The sequence below is a fragment of the Musca autumnalis genome, unplaced genomic scaffold (assembly GCF_047663935.1).
Source record: "Musca autumnalis isolate F117 unplaced genomic scaffold, ASM4766393v1 scaffold_4, whole genome shotgun sequence".
Lineage (NCBI taxonomy): Eukaryota > Metazoa > Arthropoda > Insecta > Diptera > Muscidae > Musca > Musca autumnalis.
Window position 1 is genome coordinate 232,759,563 of NW_027411977.1, and position 19,565 is coordinate 232,779,127.

Consider the following 19,565-nt stretch of genomic DNA (forward strand, 5'->3'; position numbering starts at 1 on the left):
TTATTTATTATTTATTATTTATTATTTATTATTTATTATTTATTATTTATTATTTATTATTTATTATTTATTATTTATTATTTATTATTTATTATTTATTATTTATTATTTATTATTTATTATTTATTATTTATTATTTATTATTTATTATTTATTATTTATTATTTATTATTTATTATTTATTATTTATTATTTATTATTTATTATTTATTATTTATTATTTATTATTTATTATTTATTATTTATTATTTATTATTTATTATTTATTATTTATTATTTATTATTTATTATTTATTATTTATTATTTATTATTTATTATTTATTATTTATTATTTATTATTTATTATTTATTATTTATTATTTATTATTTATTATTTATTATTTATTATTTATTATTTATTATTTATTATTTATTATTTATTATTTATTATTTATTATTTATTATTTATTATTTATTATTTATTATTTATTATTTATTATTTATTATTTATTATTTATTATTTATTATTTATTATTTATTATTTATTATTTATTATTTATTATTTATTATTTATTATTTATTATTTATTATTTATTATTTATTATTTATTATTTATTATTTATTATTTATTATTTATTATTTATTATTTATTATTTATTATTTATTATTTATTATTTATTATTTATTATTTATTATTTATTATTTATTATTTATTATTTATTATTTATTATTTATTATTTATTATTTATTATTTATTATTTATTATTTATTATTTATTATTTATTATTTATTATTTATTATTTATTATTTATTATTTATTATTTATTATTTATTATTTATTATTTATTATTTATTATTTATTATTTATTATTTATTATTTATTATTTATTATTTATTATTTATTATTTATTATTTATTATTTATTATTTATTATTTATTATTTATTATTTATTATTTATTATTTATTATTTATTATTTATTATTTATTATTTATTATTTATTATTTATTATTTATTATTTATTATTTATTATTTATTATTTATTATTTATTATTTATTATTTATTATTTATTATTTATTATTTATTATTTATTATTTATTATTTATTATTTATTATTTATTATTTATTATTTATTATTTATTATTTATTATTTATTATTTATTATTTATTATTTATTATTTATTATTTATTATTTATTATTTATTATTTATTATTTATTATTTATTATTTATTATTTATTATTTATTATTTATTATTTATTATTTATTATTTATTATTTATTATTTATTATTTATTATTTATTATTTATTATTTATTATTTATTATTTATTATTTATTATTTATTATTTATTATTTATTATTTATTATTTATTATTTATTATTTATTATTTATTATTTATTATTTATTATTTATTATTTATTATTTATTATTTATTATTTATTATTTATTATTTATTATTTATTATTTATTATTTATTATTTATTATTTATTATTTATTATTTATTATTTATTATTTATTATTTATTATTTATTATTTATTATTTATTATTTATTATTTATTATTTATTATTTATTATTTATTATTTATTATTTATTATTTATTATTTATTATTTATTATTTATTATTTATTATTTATTATTTATTATTTATTATTTATTATTTATTATTTATTATTTATTATTTATTATTTATTATTTATTATTTATTATTTATTATTTATTATTTATTATTTATTATTTATTATTTATTATTTATTATTTATTATTTATTATTTATTATTTATTATTTATTATTTATTATTTATTATTTATTATTTATTATTTATTATTTATTATTTATTATTTATTATTTATTATTTATTATTTATTATTTATTATTTATTATTTATTATTTATTATTTATTATTTATTATTTATTATTTATTATTTATTATTTATTATTTATTATTTATTATTTATTATTTATTATTTATTATTTATTATTTATTATTTATTATTTATTATTTATTATTTATTATTTATTATTTATTATTTATTATTTATTATTTATTATTTATTATTTATTATTTATTATTTATTATTTATTATTTATTATTTATTATTTATTATTTATTATTTATTATTTATTATTTATTATTTATTATTTATTATTTATTATTTATTATTTATTATTTATTATTTATTATTTATTATTTATTATTTATTATTTATTATTTATTATTTATTATTTATTATTTATTATTTATTATTTATTATTTATTATTTATTATTTATTATTTATTATTTATTATTTATTATTTATTATTTATTATTTATTATTTATTATTTATTATTTATTATTTATTATTTATTATTTATTATTTATTATTTATTATTTATTATTTATTATTTATTATTTATTATTTATTATTTATTATTTATTATTTATTATTTATTATTTATTATTTATTATTTATTATTTATTATTTATTATTTATTATTTATTATTTATTATTTATTATTTATTATTTATTATTTATTATTTATTATTTATTATTTATTATTTATTATTTATTATTTATTATTTATTATTTATTATTTATTATTTATTATTTATTATTTATTATTTATTATTTATTATTTATTATTTATTATTTATTATTTATTATTTATTATTTATTATTTATTATTTATTATTTATTATTTATTATTTATTATTTATTATTTATTATTTATTATTTATTATTTATTATTTATTATTTATTATTTATTATTTATTATTTATTATTTATTATTTATTATTTATTATTTATTATTTATTATTTATTATTTATTATTTATTATTTATTATTTATTATTTATTATTTATTATTTATTATTTATTATTTATTATTTATTATTTATTATTTATTATTTATTATTTATTATTTATTATTTATTATTTATTATTTATTATTTATTATTTATTATTTATTATTTATTATTTATTATTTATTATTTATTATTTATTATTTATTATTTATTATTTATTATTTATTATTTATTATTTATTATTTATTATTTATTATTTATTATTTATTATTTATTATTTATTATTTATTATTTATTATTTATTATTTATTATTTATTATTTATTATTTATTATTTATTATTTATTATTTATTATTTATTATTTATTATTTATTATTTATTATTTATTATTTATTATTTATTATTTATTATTTATTATTTATTATTTATTATTTATTATTTATTATTTATTATTTATTATTTATTATTTATTATTTATTATTTATTATTTATTATTTATTATTTATTATTTATTATTTATTATTTATTATTTATTATTTATTATTTATTATTTATTATTTATTATTTATTATTTATTATTTATTATTTATTATTTATTATTTATTATTTATTATTTATTATTTATTATTTATTATTTATTATTTATTATTTATTATTTATTATTTATTATTTATTATTTATTATTTATTATTTATTATTTATTATTTATTATTTATTATTTATTATTTATTATTTATTATTTATTATTTATTATTTATTATTTATTATTTATTATTTATTATTTATTATTTATTATTTATTATTTATTATTTATTATTTATTATTTATTATTTATTATTTATTAATTATTAATTATTATTATTAATTATTAATTATTATTTATTATTTATTTTTTAGTATTTTTTATTTATTATTTATTTTTTAGTATTTTTTATTTATTATTTATTTTTTAGTATTTATTTTTTAGTATTTATTATATATTATTTATTATTAATTATTTATTTATTTTTTATTTTTATTATTAATTATTTATTATTTTATTTATTATATACACTCCACGTCAGTAGAATAGAACACCTACATTTTTGTTAATGTTAGCTTATTTATCCCAAAACGAATGAATCTGCGTTTTTAATCTTGTGGGGATTTAAAGTCTATGATGTTACGTATCAAGCACAGAAAAAATTATGTTTCTAGCTCTTCGCGAAATGATTTTCTAACCAATTTTCCGTTCGTACTATGAAAAATAGGCATTTATTTTTGGTCATCAGGATAGAACAGTCACCTTATTTTCGCGAATTTTTGAGATATTAACGCCGAATGTTCTTTCAGTCGATAAAGCGAGGCCTTCTAATAATTTTTCACCAAAGAAACCCTATAAATTATTCCGCGGACACCGAAATAACAGCGTTAAAGGGTTTAAATTGACAGATATTTGAAACATCTCGGAATATCAATAGGAGTCGCGCAGTTATGTCATATTTCTTCACAATAAGATAGAATATGACACAGACAACCTCGACGGATACATTCGAGTGCTTCGGATGCTGAAAAGATGGAACATTTTCAAAATAATTATGAAAAACGTCGAAATTTCTTATAAAACCCTTGATGTTTTGTTAAATAAAATGGTTTTTGCGCGAACAAGTCCGCCGTTTAAAGGTTTGGAAATATGCTCCAGATTTGGAGGAAGATAATCTGATACGAAAACAACCGTTATTTTAATGCACTGAGGAAAATTTTAGTACTTTGTAAAACAACATACGAAACCTAAAACCTCAATTTCCATGACTGTGTTTTCCCGCGAAAACGGGGCTTTTACATTTGCGAGCTCAGTTAAAAAAACTACTAATTCTTAAAATACGGCATAGAGAGCATAACCTGGTCCATTTATATTGGAGCATAACACTGTTGAGAACAGTCGCGGACACCGAAAAAAGAACACATATAAAACTCGAAGTCCAAAGGGTGTGTTCAATTTAAAAAATGTGCTAAAATTTCCCTCAGTGCATTAAAATAACAGTTGTTTTCGTATCAGATTATCTTCCTCCAAATCTGGAGCCTATTTCCAAACCTTTAAACGGCGGACTTGTTCGCGCAAAAACCATTTTATTTAACAAAACATCAAGGGTTTTATAAGAAATTTCGACGTTTTTCATAATTATTTTGAAAATGTTCCATCTTTTCAGCATCCGAAGCACTCGAATGTTTCCGTCGAGGTTGTCTGTGTCATATTCTATCTTATTGTGAAGAAATATGACATAACTGCGCGACTCCTATTGATATTCCGAGATGTTTCAAATATCTGTCAATTTAAACCCTTTAACGCTGTTATTTCGGTGTCCGCGGAATAATTTATAGGTTTTCTTTGGTGAAAAATTATTAGAAGGCCTCGCTTTATCGACTGAAAGAACATTCGGCGTTAATATCTCAAAAATTCGCGAAAATAAGGTGACTGTTCTATCCTGATGACCAAAAATAAATGCCTATTTTTCATAGTACTATCGGCAAATTGATCAGAAAATCATTTCGCGAAGAGCTAGAAACATAATTTTTTCTGTGCTTGATACGTAACATCATAGACTTTAAATCACCACAAAATTAAAAACGCAGATTCATTCGTTTTGGGATAAATAAGCTAACATTAACAAAAATGTAGGTGTTCTATTCTACTGACGTGGAGTGTATATTTTTATATTTTATTTATTATTTATCTATATATATAAAAATGGTGTAAAAAATGTATAATAATTCATAAAATGAGAACGGCTAGGCCGATTTCTGTAAAATTTTTTGTCAGTTATTCGTATTTTCGAGAAGAAGGTCTTTACGGAAGAAAATTTTGGAAAATCTCTCTGGAAAAGTCGGAAAATTGGAAAAATCGAAAATTGAGTTTTTGTATGAAATTTTATTCCTTAATAGCGAGACGAAGTTCGCCGGGTGCGCTAGTTTATTATATATTTCTAGGAAAAATTTCCCCCTAATATCTATTTTTTGACCCAATATCACTAATTTTAATTTATTTTATTTGCAGGTTTCCAGTTCTGAATATTTTTTGGTTAGCTTTTGTAATGAATCCGGTTGTCAAGATGAGGAATTTTTCCCCGCCACCAAAGGAGTTACACTGGCGTAAGTTATACGATCTTATTCTAAATGTAAACTCCCCGTGAGTTTTGTCTCCCTGCCGATTCAACTTAAACGAGCGTTTGAGAAAACTCCCGGGGAATTAACGTTCAGCATAAGACTGATAGTACTCCCTTTTGGTTTTGGATTAACACTAACATTCTCTTGACTTTTCTTTTCCAGAAATGCTTTAAGTCAAGCTTTAAGAAAACGTAATTTAAGTTTTAGCCAATTAACAATTACCGACAGTTATGACAATAATCAGCCCTCTGCATTTTTGGAAGCTGGTAAGTTGAACCTCTTTGAAAACTTCTTAAGGAGTTATTAATAAAAAAATATTTCCCTAGGAACTTCACCGCTACAAACTTCACTGGATGAAAACACGGAGGTGGAAAATTTGGCAGGCCATCATTTGTTTGTTAATGACAAGGACAGTACCAGGAAGACCCTACAAAAAGCAGCATCATTTGTAAGTTTTCTTCAGGGAAAGGAGCAAAAAAACTATAAATTTTAATTTATTTCCTTTTCTTCTTTTAGGGTTCCCGAGCCAGACCACCCCGCCTTTTGTCTTCGGCTTCCACGGATGAATCATCTGAGATTAATATAACCGGCAAACAACCCAAACAACGATGGTCCGGCTTATTTGGTGTCAAGAACCCGCAGCAAAGTCAATTATGTGAGCTATTGAATAGCTATTCGAAGAATGGGGTACCCCAAAAAACTCCTGCCACGCTGAATTTTGATCATCCCGATTTGGATAATGCCATAGAGTATTTGGATAAAATGCACAAATCCTGGACAGATATTGTGGAATGTGGCGGCATGAATGATGCCGAAATGAGAATACAGACTGCCATATGGGAATTGGTGACAACGGAAGTGGATTATATACACTGTTTGCAGACTGTGACAGATGTAGGGTGGCAACAAATCTCTTGTTTTATTCCTTAACTAAAAAATTCCTTTCCTTTTAGCTTTTCCTGGCCTGTTTGGAATCGGCCCAGGAGGAAGGCCTCCTCAAAGAGGTGGATCAGCATCGTTTGTTTGCCAATATCCGTGATATTTGTGAGGCCAATTTGAAATTTTGGACTCTTTACCTGTATCCCATGGTGGCGCACAGCATCCAGACCCGAGAACCTTTACGCTATGGATTTTTCCAACCTGGTTTTATAGCTTTTGCAAACCTCTTTGCCCCCTATAAAAAATATTGTGCCGAACAAAGTAGCTGTCAATTCTATTGTAAAGAATTGAATCGTACCAATTCGGTATTCACTTCGTATTTGGCATGGTGTGAGGCCCAGAAAATGTGTAATCGTTTGCGATTAGCCGATATCTTGGTGCGCCCAATGCAACGTTTGACAAAGTACAGCTTATTGCTGACGGCTATTAAGAAACATATGACAGACATCGAAGAGATTGAGGCTTTAGAAACGATGGTAAGTTCAAATATGACAACTTAGGAACATTCACAACGTTTTTATCGTTAGAACTCTAAAGTGGTAAAAAAGGTGCAGATGAACATTTCTTTAGGAAAAGTCATCGGCGATAAACTTTTCTATAGGAAAAGTCATTGCCGATCGAATTTTTATAGGAAAAAGTCATCGCCGATGAACTTTCCTATGGAAAAAGTCATCACCGATGAGCTTTTCTATAGGAAATGTCATCTACGATGACCTTTTCTATGGAAAAAGTCATCTCCGATTACCTTTTCTATGGGAAAAGTCATCTCCGATGACCTTTTCTATGGGAAAAGTCATCTCCGATGACCTTTTCTATGGGAAAAGTCATCTCCGATGACCTTTTCTATGGGAAAAGTCATCTCCGATGACCTTTTCTATGGGAAAAGTCATCTCCGATGACCTTTTCTATGGGAAAAGTCATCTCCGATGACCTTTTCTATGGGAAAAGTCGTCTCCGATGACCTTTTCTATGAGAAAAGTCATCTCCGATGACCTTTTCTATGGAAAAAGTCATCTCCGATGACCTTTTCTATGAGAAAAGTCATCTCCGATGACCTTTTCTATGAGAAAAGTCATCTCCGATGAACTTTTCTTTGGAAAAAGTCATCTCCGATGACCTTTTCTATGGAAAAAGTCATCTCCGATGGCCTTTTCTATGGAAAAAGTCATATCCGATGGCATTTTCTATGGAAAAAGTCATCTCCGATGACCTTTTCTATGGGAAAAGTCATCTCCGATGACCTTTTCTATGGAAAAAACCATCTACGATGGCCTATGGAAAAAGTCATCTTCGATGACCTTTTCTATGAGAAAAGTCATCTCCGATGATCTTTTCTATGAGAAAAGTCATCTCCGATGACCTTTTCTATGGGAAAAGTCGTCTCCGATGACCTTTTCTATGGGAAAAGTCGTCTCCGATGACCTTTTCTATGGGAAAAGTCATCTCCGATGACCTTTTCTATGAGAAAAGTCAGCTCCGATGACCTTTTCTATGGAAAAAGTCATCTCCGATGACCTTTTCTATGGAAAAAGTCATCTCCGATGACCTTTTCTATGAGAAAAGTCATCTCCGATGATCTTTTCTATGGGAAAAGTCATCTCCGATGACCTTTTCTATGGGAAAAGTCATCTCCGATGACCTTTTCTATGGGAAAAGTCATCTCCGATGACCTTTTCTATGGGAAAAGTCGTCTCCGATGACCTTTTCTATGGGAAAAGTCATCTCCGATGACCTTTTCTATGGGAAAAGTCGTCTCCGATGACCTTTTCTATGGGAAAAGTCGTCTCCGATGACCTTTTCTATGGGAAAAGTCATCTCCGATGACCTTTTCTATGAGAAAAGTCAGCTCCGATGACCTTTTCTATGGAAAAAGTCATCTCCGATGACCTTTTCTATGGAAAAAGTCATCTCCGATGACCTTTTCTATGAGAAAAGTCATCTCCGATGACCTTTTCTATGAGAAAAGTCATCTCCGATGAACTTTTCTTTGGAAAAAGTCATCTCCGATGGCATTTTCTATGGAAAAAGTCATCTCCGATGACCTTTTCTATGGAAAAAGTCATCTCCGATGACCTTTTCTATGGAAAAAGTCATCTCCGATGACCTTTTCTATGAGAAAAGTCATCTCCGATGATCTTTTCTATGGGAAAAGTCATCTCCGATGACCTTTTCTATGGGAAAAGTCATCTCCGATGACCTTTTCTATGGGAAAAGTCATCTCCGATGACCTTTTCTATGGGAAAAGTCGTCTCCGATGACATTTTCTATGGGAAAAGTCGTCTCCGATGACCTTTTCTATGGGAAAAGTCATCTCCGATGACCTTTTCTATGAGAAAAGTCAGCTCCGATGACCTTTTCTATGGAAAAAGTCATCTCCGATGACCTTTTCTATGGAAAAAGTCATCTCCGATGACCTTTTCTATGAGAAAAGTCATCTCCAATGAACTTTTCTTTGGAAAAAGTCATCTCCGATGGCATTTTCTATGGAAAAAGTCATCTCCGATGACCTTTTCTATGGGAAAAGTCATCTCCGATGACCTTTTCAATGGAAAAAATCATCTACGATGGCCTATGGAAAAAGTCATCTTCGATGACCTTTTCTATGAGAAAAGTCATCTCCGATGATCTTTTCTATGGGAAAAGTCATCTCCGATGACCTTTTCTATGGGAAAAGTCATCTCCGATGACCTTTTCTATGGGAAAAGTCATCTCCGATGACCTTTTCTATGAGAAAAGTCAGCTCCGATGAACTTTTCTATGGGAAAAGTCAGCTCCTACGACCTTTTCTATGGGAAAATCATCTCCGATGACCTTCTCTTCGGGAAAAGTCATCTCCGTTGCCCTTCTTCTTTAGTCATCTCCGATGACCTTTTCTTTGGAAAAAGTCATCTCCGATGGCCTTTTCTATGGAAAAAGTCATCTCCGATGACCTTTTCTATGAGAAAAGTCAGCTCCGATGAACTTTTCTATGGGAAAAGTCAGCTCCTACGACCTCTTCTATGGGAAAGGTCAGCTCCGATGACCTTTTCTATGAGAAAAGTCAGCTTCGATGACCTTTTCTATGAGAAAAGTCGGCTTCGATGACCTTTTGTATGGGAAAAGACATCTCCGATGACCTTTTCTATTGGAAAGTCGTCTCCAATGATCTTCTATAGGGGATAAGTCATCTCCGATTACCTGCTTTAGGGGATAAATCATCTCCGATTACCTTCTATAGGGGGAAACGTCATCTCCGATGACCCTGCCTAGGGGATAAGTCATCTCCGATAACCTTCTCTTCGGGAGTCATCTCCGTTGCCCTACTCTTTAGTCATCTCCGATGACCTTTTCTATGGAAAAAGTCATCTCCGATGACCTTTTCTATGGAAAAAGTCATCTCCGATGACCTTTTCTATGGAAAAAGTCATCTCCGATGACCTTTTCTATGGAAAAAGTCATCTCCGATGGCCTTTTCTATGGAAAAAGTCATATCTGATGGCCTTTTCTATGGAAAAAGTCATTTCCGATGACCTTTTCTATGGAAAAAGTCATCTCCGATGACCTTTTCTATGGGAAAAGTCATCTCCGATGACCTTTTCTATGGGAAAAGTCATCTCCGATGACCTTTTCCATGGAAAAAGTCATCTCCGATGACCTTTTCTATGGGAAAAGTCATCTCCGATGACCTTTTCTATGGGAAAAGTCATCTCCGATGACTTTTTCTATGGGAAAAGTCATCTCCGATGACCTTTTCTATGGGAAAAGTCATCTCCGATTAACTTTTCTATGGAAAAAATCATCACCGATTACCTTTTTTATGGGAAAAATCATCTACGATGCCCTTTTCTATTTGAAAAGTCATCTTCGATGACCTTTTCTATGGGAAAAATCATCACCGATTACCTTTTTTATGGGAAAAATCATCTCCGATGACCTTTTCTATGGGAAAAGCCATCTCTGATGACCTTTTCTATGGGAAGAGTCATCTCCGATGACCTTTCCTATGGGAAAAGTCATCTCCGATAACCTTTTCTATGAGAAAAGTCAGCTCCGATGACCTTCTCTAAGGGAAAAATCATCTCTGATGACCTTTTCTTTGCGAAACGTCATCTCTGATGGCCCTTTCTATGAGAAAATACATATCCGAAGACCTTTTCTATGAGAAAAATCATCTCCGATGACATTTTCAGTCCGAATTCATTTCAGTCTTCTAATTAATTAACCTTTCATCTCCTTTCCTTTTTCCAGATCCATACCACCGAAAATTTTGTATTTAGTGTTAATAACCATTTAACAACCCGACAAGAAAATGAACGCTTAAAAGGAGTTATGGCTCGCATTGAGTCATATGACGTGGTGGTAAGTCTGAAGAACCTTTTTTAATAAAAATTTTTGATTTAAATTTGAACCTCTCTTTCCCCTCCTCTAGGACACCAACAACGAACACTTGGAGAAAATGATCAAACAATATAGTCAAATGTTTGACCTATGTGCTCCCATGAAAGGCTGTGCCTCTCAACATGTACGCCATCTCTTTATGGAGGGCGATCACAAATACAAAGACAATCTCGGCAAGGCCGATGTGCATTGTTTTTTACTCACCGATATGCTACTGGTTTGTAAATCAATAGCGAAAAAGGGTCTGGGCACCTTGAAGGTGATACGACAACCCTATCTAACGGATAGGTTAATAGTGCAACATTCCAATAATATTTTAAGTTGTGTTTATCTAAATGAATTCCAAGTGGCAGTGAATGCTTTTACCCTACAATGTTCGGAGGCCCAGAAATGGTATGAAGCTTTGAAGAGGGCACGCGTGATTTACACCCGGCTGAAGCAGAGCAGTATATCGACGGCGACCAATTGGGAGGGAATGCGTTTTGGTGGTAGTATGATCAGTGCTGGCACTGTTGATAGTTTGGGCGTGAAGAAGTCACCGTTGAATTCGTCGATTTGCAGTCATGTGACAAGTGCCAATAATAGCCATAGCGGATCGGTGGAGTGGAATGATTCGAGGAATATTTCCGTGGAATTTGACAAGACAAACTCGTTGTCCAGTGATGAAGGTTGTGCTTATTTGGGTAAGTTGGAATGAATTCTTTTGAAATTTATTGAGAACAAAAATTGATTGCTTTTCGGTTTTATTTTGCATTCCAGGAGCCCATGGTTTTCCTTTGAAAGGTAAACCGGTAACCACCATTAGTCCCCAGAAGTTAAAGGTTAATACCAGTTCCTCCAACACCTTGACAGTCCAGCCGCTAAATCATTTGGGTCAAAGTTTGCCCAACCTAAACCTACATCACAGCCACACGTAAGTTGATGGACAAGCAACTGAAAATAGAAAGAAAGAAAAACTTAGAATTAGCCCAAGTTGTAGCTTTAATAGAAAGCAATTCTCTTATGTTCCTTTTTTCTTTATGTTTTTAACACAATATTTCGTAGTAATGCCCTGCAGAGCTAGGATTTCATAATAACCAAACAATTTCATCATCATCATCATCTCCAGCCCAAACATCTTCACCATCATCATTATAGTCGCCATCATTATCTTGCCGTTATTGCCTACAAATACAACAACAAAAACACGTAATGAATATCAATTGATTTTTAATTTCCTTTGAATTTTTTTCTCTTCTTGTTTTTTGTTTGCATTTTTTTCTTATTCTTCTTTTTCTTTTCTCAAATTCACGCCACAAATTGTAATTGGCTTTTTTGATAAACAAACGAAACAACAACAATTTTTTTTGTTTTGCCTTTGATGTTTTCCAAACAACAACAAAAACATCACTGCATCCATGTCGTGTGTGTGTGTAATTCTCTGTGTATATTCTTCAATTTTGAACCTGATGTCCATTAGTAATCTTTACCATACTTATAGTAATAATACCCTATTGGTACCGGGTGCAGCCAATACAAGCAGCACACAATCGGGTAATTTACTATTGTCACCTAGTCATCGGGGTATTTCGTATCCACCACCAAGTCCAACGAGGTAAGTTCATGAAAAGAAACGAAAAGAAAGAAACCGATTTTCCCAAATCCCCGCTCCCCCAAACAAAGTAAATTCCCAAGAGGCTAACACAAATATCGGATGAAATTGAAGTCCGCCACACACAATACACAAATTTGGAAATAGGAAAACGTTTAGGTTTATAGGGATTTTTGTTCTCCCAGCGGTTTTTTAATTCTCCTGACAGTCATCGAAAGAAGAATCATTACTCTACAGTAGACGACCCCAAGGGCTATCTACTATACAGTACACGACCCCAAGGGTCATCTACTATACACTAGACGACCCCAAGGGACATCTACTATACAGTAGACGACCCCAAGGGCCATCTACTATACAGTAGACGACCCCAAGGGCCATCTACTATACAGTAGACGACCCCAAGGGCCATCTACTATACAGTAGACGACCCCAAGGGCCATCTACTATACAGTAGACGACCCCAAGGGCCATCTACTATACAGTAGACGACCCCAAGGGCCATCTACTATACAGTAGACGACCCCAAGGGCCATCTACTATACAGTAGACGACCCCAAGGGCCATCTACTATACAGTAGACGACCCCAAGGGCCATCTACTATACAGTAGACGACCCCAAGGGCCATCTACTATACAGTAGACGACCCCAAGGGCCATCTACTATACAGTAGACGACCCCAAGGGCCATCTACTATACAATAGACGACCCCAAGGGCCATCTACTATACAGTAGACGACCCCAAGGGCCATCTACTCTACAGTAGACGATCCCAAAGGGCCATCTACTATACAGTAGACGACCCCAAGGGCCATCTACTATACAGTAGACGACCCCAAGGGCCATCTACTATACAGTAGACGACCCCAAGGGCCATCTACTATACAGTAGACGACCCCAAGGGCCATCTACTATACAGTAGACGACCCCAAGGGCCATCTACTATACAGTAGACGACCCCAAGGGCCATCTACTATACAGTAGACGACCCCAAGGGCCATCTACTATACAGTAGACGACCCTAAGGGCCATCTACTATACAGTAGACGACCCCAAGGGCCATCTACTATACAGTAGACGACCCCAAGGGCCATCTACTATACAGTAGACGACCCCATGGGTCATCTACTATACAGTAGACGACCCCAAGGGCCATCTACTATACAGTAGACGACCCCAAGGGCCATCTACTATACAGTAGACGACCCCAAGGGCCATCTACTATACAGTAGACGACCCTAAGGGCCATCTACTATACAGTAGACGACCCCAAGGGCCATCTACTATACAGTAGACGACCCCAAGGGCCATCTACTATACAGTAGACGACCCCATGGGTCATCTACTATACAGTAGACGACCCCAAGGGCCATCTACTATACAGTAGACGACCCCAAGGGCCATCTACTAAACAGTAGACGACCCCAAGGGCCATCTACTATACAGTAGACGACCCTAAGGGCCATCTACTATACAGTAGACGACCCCAAGGGCCATCTACTATACAGTAGACGACCCCAAGGGCCATCTACTATACAGTAGACGACCCCATGGGTCATCTACTATACAGTAGACGACCCCATGGGTCATCTACTATACAGTAGACGACCCCATGGGTCATCTACTATACAGTAGACGACCCCATGGGTCATCTACTATACAGTAGACGACCCCAAGGGCCATCTACTCTACACTTGACGGACCCAAGGGCCACCTAGTGTACAGATGACGACCCCAAGGGCCATCTACTATACAGTAGACGACCCCAAGGGTCATCTACTGTACAGATGACGGCCCCAAGGGCCATCTACTATACAGATGACGGCCCCAAGGGCCATCTACTACACAGTAGACGACCCCAAGGGCCATCTACTAAACAGTAGACGACCCCAAGGGCCACCTACTATACAGTAGACGACCCCAAGGGCCATCTACTACGCAGTAGAAGACCCCAAGGACATCTACTAAACAGTAGACGACCCAAAGGGCCATCTACTATACAGTAGACGACCCCAAGGGCCATCTACTATACAGTAGACGACCCCAAGGGCCATCTACTATACAGTAGACGACCCCAAGGGCCATCTACTATACAGTAGACGACCCCAAGGGCCATCTACTATACAGTAGACGACCCCAAGGGCCATCTACTATACAGTAGACGACCCCAAGGGCCATCTACTATACAGTAGACGACCCCAAGGGCCATCTACTATACAGTAGACGACCCCAAGGGCCATCTACTATACAGTAGACGACCCCAAGGGCCATCTACTATACAGTAGACGACCCCAAGGGCCATCTACTATACAGTAGATGACCCCAAGGGCCATCTACTATACAGTAGACGACCCCAAGAGTCATCTACTGTACAGATGACGGCCGCAAGGGCCATCTACTGTACAGATGACGGCCCCAAGGGCCATCTTCTGTGCAGATGACGGCCCCAAGGGCCATCTACTCTACAGTAGACGATCCCAAGGGCCATCTACTATACAGTAGACGACACCAAAGGCCATCTACTCTACAGTATACGATCGCAAAGGCCATTTATATACAGTAGACGACCCCAAGGGCCATCTACTATACAGTAGACGACCCCAAGGGCCATCTACTATACAGTAGACGACCCCAAGGGCCATCTACTATACAGATGACGATCCCAAGGGCCATCTACTCTACAGTAGACGATCCCAAGGGCCATCTACTATACAGTAGACGACACCAAAGGCCATCTACTCTACAGTAGACGATCCCAAGGGCCATCTACTCTACAGCATACGATCTCAAGGGTCATCTACAGTATAATAGACGATCCCAAATGACATCTACAGTATAGTAGACGACCCCAAGGACCATCTACAGTATAGTAGACTATCTCAAGAGTCATCTACAGTATAGTAGACGATCCCAAGGACCATCTACTATACAATATACGACCCCAGGGGCCATCTACTCTACAGTATACGACCCCAAGAGCCATCTACTCTGCAGTAGACGATCCCAAGGGTCATCTACAGTATAATAGACGATCCCAAAGGACATCTACAGTATAGTAGACGACCCCAAAGGCCATCTACCGTATAGTAGACTATCTCAAGAGTCATCTACAGTATAGTAGACGACCCCAAGGGCCATCTACTATACTGTAGACGACCCCAAGGGTCATCTACTATACAGTAGACGACACCAAGTGTCATCTACTGTACAGATGACGGCCCCAAGGGCCATCTACTATACAGATGACGATCCCAAGGGCCATCTACTCTACAGTAGACGATCCCAAGGGCCATCTACTATACAGTAGACGACACCAAAGGCCATCTACTCTACAGTAGACGATCCCAAGGGCCATCTACTCTACAGTAGACGATCCCAAGGGTCATCTACAGTATAATAGACGATCCCAAATGACATCTACAGTATAGTAGACGACCCCAAGGACCATCTACATTATAGTAGACTATCTCAAGAGTCATCTACAGTATAGTAGACGATCCCAAGGACCATCTACTATACAATATACGACCCCAAGGGCCATCTACTCTACAGTATACGACCCCAAGAGCCATCTACTCTGCAGTAGACGATCCCAAGGGTCATCTACAGTATAATAGACGATCCCAAAGGACATCTACAGTATAGTAGACGATCCCAAAGGCCATCTACCGTATAGTAGACTATCTCAAGAGTCATCTACAGTATAGTAGACGATCCCAAGGACCATCTACTATACAATATACGACCCCAAGGGCCATCTACTCTACAGTATACGACCCCAAGAGCCATCTAATGTTCAATGTATGACCTCAAGTGGCAACTACTATGAAATGGCCAACCACAAGCTCCCTCGGTGTTACAAATTCAATTAATTTACATAAAATTGTAATATATTGTACCCCAACAAACTTCAAAATCCTTACCTAATTTGAACCCAATCACTGTGAATATGTAACATATTTTAGATTCACTGATCCCCACAGTTTCATTGTGTCACATATTTTTAATATTTCAGAGGTTTGATTCTAGGAATGTGTGAATATCCGCTGTAAAAAACAACAACAACAATCACTAATTGTTTAAATAATTTCAAAATTTTCCCATTCTTTCAATAAACCATACGTTATTAACAACTTGTTTTATCAATTCTCTACTCTACTACTGATACACATCTTCAACCCTTCCCCTACTATTTGTAAAATTTTCAAAAATCTCAATAATATTGTTTATAAAAATATTCCATAATTTTGCATCTCTTCTTTACTAATTTCCCCATTTTTTTCCTCCTTTCAAAACTAACAGGGTACCCTTGAGACGTGGCATGGCCTTTTCCAGTTCCATCAAATACCCACCCTTGTTGAAGACCCGTAACATTACATCACAGAATAGCATTAATTGGCATCAAATTCCGGCAACGCCAACACCCACTAGTCCCCAGTCACAGCATACATCACCCAGCCGTCAGGCTTTGGCCCCAAATACACCCGATAATGTTAGTGTGACGAGTAATAGTAGTAGTAATTTGGCAGTAAATACTCTAACGGAAAGTGAGGCAGTAGCCAGTGGCAGTAGTTCACAGCAGCAGCAACAACAATCAAATCCCATTATTTTATCCACCCAGTTATCGAATTCAACGGAAACGGATGTTTGATTCTTTTTTAAACGTAAGAAAAGTAAATTTTTCTTAAAGAAATGATAAAAACCCCGCAGCAGCAACAACAACAACAACCCAGAGATAGCAATATTTACTCTTATTTTGTAATTAAATATAAAAATATAATGATGGCATGACTTACTACGCTGGTGCGTAGTAAGGCATTACAATTTACAACCACAACAACAAAAACAAAAAGACACACAAAAAATGCTTTCATAAAATAAAAAAAAATCCAAAAACTTAAAGTTAAATTAAAAAAAAAAAATATGGAAACCAAAAGAGATAATTTTTTAAAAAATATTAATATTTAAAATAGAAACAACAAAAATCAAAGAACACACAAAATCAAGTAGCTTAGTTAAATTTTAACATAAATAATAATAATAATAATACTAATAATAATAAAAGAAATTAAGAAGAAAATGGAATATTTTATAACAAAAAAAACAAAACTTGTCCATTCAAAAAAAAAAAATAAATAAATAAACAAAACAGCATTTAACCCTTAGAACCACTATAAACAATAACGCAATTATTTTGAAAATAAATATTCAATATTTAAATTCCTCCAGTCAAAATGTTATTTAAGGCATTTTTGGTTTATATAACCTAAAACCCCACACAAAGGGGGGCAACACACTTTTATTAAAAAAAAGAAATTCAATTGCATTTCTGATTCAAAATCCAAGCTAAGTTTTCAGCATTTAAAATCCATAGAAACAGCATGAAAATTATCATAAAGGCCTAGGTACATAAGCGGTTGGCTTTCTTACTTTGCTTCGTTACTCATAAACGAATAAAAAAGATAAGGGCAACCTTGTTCGAAATTAGCTCGGCCTTGTTTATACTTTTATCAGGAATGAAGCGGAACAAGAAGCCAGCCGCTTATGTACCTAGGCCTTAAGACTCATGACTTTCTTGCTTAAGTCATTTCTTTTGCCAGAAAGACAAGGCCTTTGTAAATTCAAGAAGTTATTAGGATTCCAGACCAAATGCGTAGTTTATATTTTTATTTTTTTAAGACTCTCTTTGAGCACTCGTGTCTCTAGTGGTGGTTTTAAGGGTTAACAGCAAAAGCACCACCAAACAGCCATACGTCATAATTTTTAAGTTAAAAAATTAAAATTTTTTAAGTTAAAAAAATCGTTTCCTTGTAATTTTTTCTTGTAAATTTATATAACGTTATTTTTTTTTTCTTTAAATAATTTACTAATTTTTCTTTTGTAAATTTCTTTTCACATTTCAAAAAATGCTTTTTCTTTAATTCATTTTAAAATTTCTTTATTTTATGTAATTTATAAAAAAAACCAACATTACCGTTAAAAAAGTTAATCTTTGTATAAAATGTCTAAAAAAATAAATTTCAAACCAGTATTTATGTTATATAAAGCAAAATAGAGCTAAGCGATTAAAATGTTTACCAATAAAAAATATAAAAAATAATTATTTTTATTTCTTGTTATTTTTTTTAATTTTTAATTAAATTAAACATTTTTTACTTTTGATCACACTGTGCGAAAACAAAAAAATGACTAGAGTAGATTATAAAAGTAGATTATAAAAGAAGGGCTAAAAATATGAGACACGTGTATCGGCGTTTTTAAAGTTCACATCGGAAAGTAACCAAAGTAGGCGGGGCAAGTTCCGACCATTTCTAGTTTTTTTTTCGAAATATTCGAGTTAAGATATCATGGAATCCTTACATTTTAGGTATATAGTGTCTTTGGCAACTTTACAGAGGATGATGTGGGATAGATTTTTGTTAAAAATTTTAACCCTCATGCGGTTCATCAAAGGGGTCTTTTTGGTTCTTTTTTTGAAAATCTTCCAAAAACTCCTTTAAAATGTGATCAAATCAATCGCAAATATTTACAAAATTGTTCGCCATAAAATTTTACTATAGGTCTCAGAATACACCAAATCTGTAAATCTTATCTAGTCGCCAGGAATCTGTAAAAATGAAAAACACGTTTTAAGGTTAAAGTCGGACTTCATCTGAGTTTATTCAAAATTGACCCACAAAACATAATTTTAGAGAGATGACGTCAAAGACAAAAATATTCTTCGTCAAATTTTACAATGGGT

At 31.5% G+C, this 19,565-nt stretch overlaps 1 protein-coding gene across 13 annotated transcripts in view; it reads left to right on the forward strand.

Annotated features, from left to right (window-relative positions):
* The window catches only part of LOC141403712 (uncharacterized), a 517,705-nt gene extending 499,814 nt beyond the window's left edge, over positions 1-17,891 (forward strand). For 5 of the 13 annotated variants that reach the window (XM_073986549.1, XM_073986557.1, XM_073986550.1 and 2 more), the window contains 9 exons: positions 5,806-5,900; positions 6,078-6,181; positions 6,242-6,363; positions 6,432-6,809; positions 6,869-7,330; positions 11,082-11,192; positions 11,263-11,914; positions 11,991-12,144; positions 17,126-17,891. In XM_073986549.1, coding sequence (XP_073842650.1) covers positions 5,806-5,900; positions 6,078-6,181; positions 6,242-6,363; positions 6,432-6,809; positions 6,869-7,330; positions 11,082-11,192; positions 11,263-11,914; positions 11,991-12,144; positions 17,126-17,474 — 2,427 coding nt within the window. In that variant the 3' untranslated portion in view covers positions 17,475-17,891. Of the gene's footprint in view, positions 1-5,805; positions 5,901-6,077; positions 6,182-6,241; positions 6,364-6,431; positions 6,810-6,868; positions 7,331-11,081; positions 11,193-11,262; positions 11,915-11,990; positions 12,145-12,690; positions 12,826-17,125 lie in introns of all 13 variants that reach the window. The other 8 variants (XM_073986554.1, XM_073986543.1, XM_073986547.1 and 5 more) reach the window with 2 other exon arrangements.
* The last annotated feature ends 1,674 nt before the right edge of the window (positions 17,892-19,565 follow it).